Here is a 5235-nt window from a genome sequence, read left to right as displayed (position 1 = left end):
TTTCTGCAGAAGGGTCCAGACCTGAAACGTCAGCTTTCCTGCTCCTCTGATGCTGCTTGGCCTGCTGTGTTCATCCAGCTCTACATCTTGTTATCTTAGGTTTAGAGGGATATGGGCCACAAACTGGCAAATGGGACTAGATTAATTTAGGATATCTGGTCGGCATGGACGAGTTGGGCCGAAGGGTCTGTTTCGTGCTGTGCATCTCTATGATTTTAAATTGTCTGAGTATTTGAAATATTCAATGTGGGGCGGGGGTTTATCCCATTTTACATTGGCCATGTTATTGCAATTATAAAAATCAACCTGCTCTTCAACTACTCAGTAGCAGCCTCAAAGCAGCTCACTTTTCGCCCTATGGATTGTACAGTCCTAGTGTCAGTTGCTGCATTTGCTAACAAGATCCAGGGTTCATCTGAATATATGTGACAGAATAATGTCATTTCCTCGCGATCTGTTCTGACAGGGAAAATGAAGGCGGCCGGCCAGCGCGGAGACTTGGCTCGGGCATAGGGACTGTTTGGAAATCAGTGAGGAACAAGGAGACACATTCCACAGGCGAAGTTGTGCAAGGCTCGCTGTTTCTGACTGTGGATCCCTGTCTTCTCTCTCTCTTTCTTGTCTGTCTTTCCCTCCGTATGCCTCCCTTTCTCTTTCCGTCTCGCTCATCTTTCTGTCTCTTTCTTCTTTTCTGTTTCCCGTCTTTCTGTTGGTCCCTCTTTCTGCCTCTTTCTCAGCCCCCTCCCCTCGCCTACCCTCTCTGTCTCCGCCGCTCTCTGTCTCCCCACTGCCACCCCCATCTCGTTCAGCTTGTGCGTTGCTTTCCCAGTGTCTCTGCCTCTCCCTCTATGTACCTACTTCCGTTTATCCCCTTGTATCACTGTATCTCTTTACATAAATTGTATTTTCTCTGCAATTCTGTTTCTTTGGGAAGGGGGAAGGGGGAGGTGTGCATGTGGGGTGGGTGTGGAAGGGGGCGTGTGTCATGTAAAGCCGGCCCTTCACTCTGATTGGAAGCCGCGGTGGATGCGTGTTGCCTGAGGTCTGGGGCTGGGGAGGAGGGGATTTGAAGCTGGCATCAGCTTCCCGACACCCGGGAGTCCAGCCCTCCGCCCAAACGTGACGTTTTCCTTCCCTTCACTGGGGGACGGCTAAATAAAACATTTGCACATCTGGCAGGCTCATAGCTACTGGAGACACACACACACACATAGAGGGAAAGACGGAGAGGAAGAGAGATGTTTGCTGCAAGGCTTCATTCACTCTGATCCTGTAACAATCTCACAGCCCCACACCTGTCTCCCTGGGCTGACACATGCAACGCAGGAGCCTGAGAGAAGAGAGCGGAGCTGCCTCGTCCGGTTGGAGGAGGGTTTGTAACTGGGCAGTGGGGAGTTTCAACACTGCTCCTTGAGGGGGAGGAGAGACGGGCGGAAGATTTCGTCTGTCTTATGTGTTTCATTTGGACATTCGACCATTGCCACCGACATTACATTTTAAAACAAAACATGTTTTATTTTTCTTCGGGGTGTCTGTTGTGTCTGGTTTTCTGAGTCAATGAAAGGTTAAGGACAAAAAGGAAAACAAACACACACTGCGCCAAATAGATACATTTATTTTCCGCAACTGGGAAGCGCCAGGACTAACGATGGAGACGGGCTCAATGCAGATTCTTCCAAATGAAACGGGCCGCTTTGCAGCTGAATTGAAATCGTTTTAATCTCTGTACGGTTCGGTTCGGGAGCCTGACTTTTTTCTGAGCACTCCCCACCCCCCCCCCCCCCCCCCCCCCCTCCACCTCCCGTCAGCTCGATCCCAGCAATGATGCTGCTCCGCAGATTCCGGGTGCTTATCGTCATGGTCTTTCTGATCGCCTGCACCATGCACATTCTCATTGACCTGCTGCCCAGGCTGGAGAGGAGACCGGAGCCGGGGCTTTCCGGAGGAGGGGCTGGACCGGGCTGCCCCTGTCAGCACCGGGACTCGCTGCTTGTTGGCCCCGAGCTGCAGCCGGGGCTCCCGGCCTGGGGCAAGCCACTAGCTGGGGCCGCTCCTCCAGGAGGGGGTGCCGGAGGAGATGCTGTTGTCTGGCCCAACAAACACACCCTCCGGATCTTGCAGGATTTCAGCAGCGACCAGGCAGCCGGCTCCAACCGGAGCGGCTCGCAGCCCCTGGCTAAGGCTGAGGAAACCGGACTGAGAGTGGGTGAGGAACACAACAAGAGGCTGATCCCAGATCGGGTCCTGGACGCTGTAATCCGAGCTCCCGGCCAGTACTCCAAACTGACTGCACTCTTCAAACATCCTAATTACCAGAGCCCGATCCCAGCACTTACACAAGGAGAAATCTTGTTCAACATTAATACGGACATAAAGTTTAACCCTAAACTTCCCCGTGACTGGTAAGTGAGTTTAATTCGTTCCGTTTACCCTGCAGCCAGTTTTGACCCTGCGCTCACTCATGCGAGAGGCCGAGGACACAGCGCTCAGTCCAGCCTCACTGAGCCAGCCCGTTCCCCCTCCCCCTCAGGCTTTGTAGACACAGCCCCTACCGGTTTGGTGCTGTCGAGAGCTCCGAACTCTCCGTGATTTCCCCCCGGTCACCGGGAATCCCACAGCCGCCGGAGCAGATCGAGGAGCTGTGCGAATTTCTGAAGATTTAGCTACAGACACCGAGAGCCACACAAGGACATTAGTGCACAGGGAGAGACAGAGAGAGAGAGGCAAGGGAATAAGTGACAGTTAATGAAAAGCAGTCAGACTCAGAGCCAGGAAAATTGTCAACAGTGAGCGATGGAGAGAGAGAGGGACAGAGAAAGATACAGAGAGAGGCAGAGAGAGTGACAGCGAGCGGTAGGCAAAGAGAGAGATAGTGATAGAGACAGAAAGAGATAGGGATAGAGACAGATAGAGAGACAGGGATAGAGACAGAGAGAAACAGAGAGAGGTGAACAGACAGCGATTTAGAGAGAGAGACAGAGATAGCGTCACAGAGGTAGTGGGCAAGATAGAGACAGAGACAGGCAAACAAAGAAAGGGAGAGCGAAAGGCAGAGAGAGAGATGGGGACAGCAAAAGACAGAAAGCGAGACAGAGGGAAAGGCGGAGAGCGATAGCAAGTAAGGCAAACAAAGAGAGAGAAAGGTAGCCAGAGGAAGACAGGCTCCAAAGAGAGAAGCAGACAAAGTGAGTGATGAAGGGAAGACAAAAACACACTAAAAGAGACACTCAGAGGGAGACAGATAGACAGACACACAGAAGGACAGAGACAAGCAGAAACACACAGAGTTGGGGAATATACAGTGATAGAAAGATGCGGGGGAAATTGAGCGGAGAGCCGGAGAGAAAATGTGAGAGAGAGGGAAGAAAGAGAGATCGAGATAAAAGCAAAGCTGCGAAGGAATTCTCACCCTCATAAAGAAGCTTTTCCCTGATGCAAGCTGTGCTTTTGTAACTCATCCTTTCGCCTGGATGGAGTTCTGTCGTTGAGATTGGTATCCCGTACATTCCTAAATCTCTGCAGAGGAACTATTGTTCTGGACGAGTAAATAGCACAGAATCAACACATTCCCTATCCATCTTTTCCCCCTTTAACGTTAAAAAAAGCCTTCGTCTTCTGCAGAACCAATCTCCGCCAGGTCACCCTCTGTGTGAGTGACACAGTGTTCAATGGGGTTTCACTGAACACTGGTACCGGGATATTATGGCTGTGACCAGGAGCTCTGTCAGCTACATTGACCATCCTCTGCAGTTCTCTAGCAATATCCGTGTCTTTCTCTGTCCCTGCTCTCTCCATCCTCTCCCTCTGGATCTCACTCTCTACCTGCTCTCCTTTCACACCGCTCTGCTTTCTTTGTCTCAGTCATCCCATTGCAATATTCTTCATGTGTGAGGTCACTCGCCCTGCTCGCTCTTCCCATGAACTTTGTACCTGTTTCTCCCAGCCCGCTCTTTCCAATCGCCTTATCTGAAGTCATAGCTTTCCTTGAACAGGTTACTGGGGGCGTTATTTATAATGTGGCATCGCCAACACCTGGGACGGTATTAGATACCGGGCAGGGACTCTGCGGTATGGCCAGGCTCTTGTGGAAAGGGGAATTGGGTTTCTGTCGCTGTCGGATGTATATGTAAGAAGCATTCTGTCCCCAAAGCCAAGGACATGTTAAAACCATTGCCCCAATTTTACACATTGGGGGTCAGATCGCTATTCACAGAAACAGGGTTTCCTGGTTTTGCAGTTACCCAGTCTGTGTGTCAGCTTATTTTGAAGCTTCGTTTCGGTGGGATTTTCTGTGAGGGCTAAGTGGAAGCGAATTTGGACGCGCCTCTCCCCCCACTCCCCCATCTCTATTTCCCTCTCTTGCTTCTCCTTTCATTTCTCGCCTATCTTTCGCTCACACTGTTGTTGTCCACCATTCCCCACCCCTTCTCCTCCCTTCCTTTTCTCTCATTTTGGCTGTTTATATCACAAACAAAACCCCCTCCCCAAGTGGTACGGTGACAATGTCGCCAGTAGGTTTGACTCTCCTCCCCCATGCATTCTCTTTCAGGGTGAATGAAGATGAGGAAGACCTTGCAGCGACTGGCGATCCCCCCATAGACTCGTACCCCAACTGGTTAAAATTTCACATCGGGATAAACCGCTATGAGTTATATTCTCGCCGCAATCCAGCCATTGAAGCTTTGCTGGAAGATCTAGTGAGCCAGCAGATCTCCAGCGTAGGTGAGGAAAATCTCTATTTGAATAACTGCTCCCTTGCTCTAACATGCTTCTTTGTCCTTGCATATTCCGCACATGCCCCTCCCCGCCCCCGAACTAATTAGACCTTGCTCCCAGTGTCTCAGGATGGAGAAATGCAGTTGAATGTAATCTGTCTTTGTCAGCCGGGCTGTAATGAGATAAATTGGAAGTGAGTGCACCTCGGAGGATGCGATTCTAAGATTATGGATCTCTCATTGAAAATTATTCCCTGTCTGAGATCATTATCTCTAGTAAGAAGTGCCAGAGTGTGGAGAATGGGAGGTAGTAGCTTTTTGGACTGACTTGTCCAGCAAATAAATAACATTGATGTCTCAAAGGAGAGATGTGAACAGATACTGCAATTTCATTATATACAAATCTTAAGGCGAGGTTGCTGAGACTGTGTACCCTGAATATGTTTTCTAACAAGGACTGGTGGCTGAGAGCACTATGCAAATATCTCCAATTCACATGACATGCTGTAGTATCTTAAAT

General features: G+C 50.2%; 1 protein-coding gene across 1 annotated transcript; it reads left to right on the top strand.

The window, feature by feature from the left end:
• The first annotated feature begins 1001 nt into the window (after positions 1-1001).
• Positions 1002-4823, top strand: LOC109935438 (extracellular serine/threonine protein kinase FAM20C-like). Its single transcript, XM_020534071.2, has 2 exons — positions 1002-2402; positions 4550-4823. The coding sequence occupies exons 1-2, from the start codon at positions 1822-1824 to the stop codon at positions 4821-4823; spliced, it is 855 nt and encodes a 284-aa protein (XP_020389660.2). The 5' UTR covers positions 1002-1821.
• The last annotated feature ends 412 nt before the right edge of the window (positions 4824-5235 follow it).

Source organism: Rhincodon typus, chromosome 21 (genome assembly GCF_021869965.1).
Source record: "Rhincodon typus isolate 14 chromosome 21, sRhiTyp1.1, whole genome shotgun sequence".
NCBI classification, from domain to species: Eukaryota; Metazoa; Chordata; class Chondrichthyes; order Orectolobiformes; family Rhincodontidae; genus Rhincodon; species Rhincodon typus.
This window is presented reverse-complemented; position numbering and strand designations above follow the sequence as displayed.

Bases quoted from the DNA above. Each gene is read 5' to 3' on its own strand.
- LOC109935438 (XM_020534071.2), top strand. From the start codon at position 1,822: ATGATGCTGCTCCGCAGATTCCGGGTGCTTATCGTCATGGTCTTTCTG. The intron at 2,403-4,549 runs GTAAGTGAGTTT...ATTCTCTTTCAG, and splicing joins CCTAAACTTCCCCGTGACTG to GGTGAATGAAGATGAGGAAG.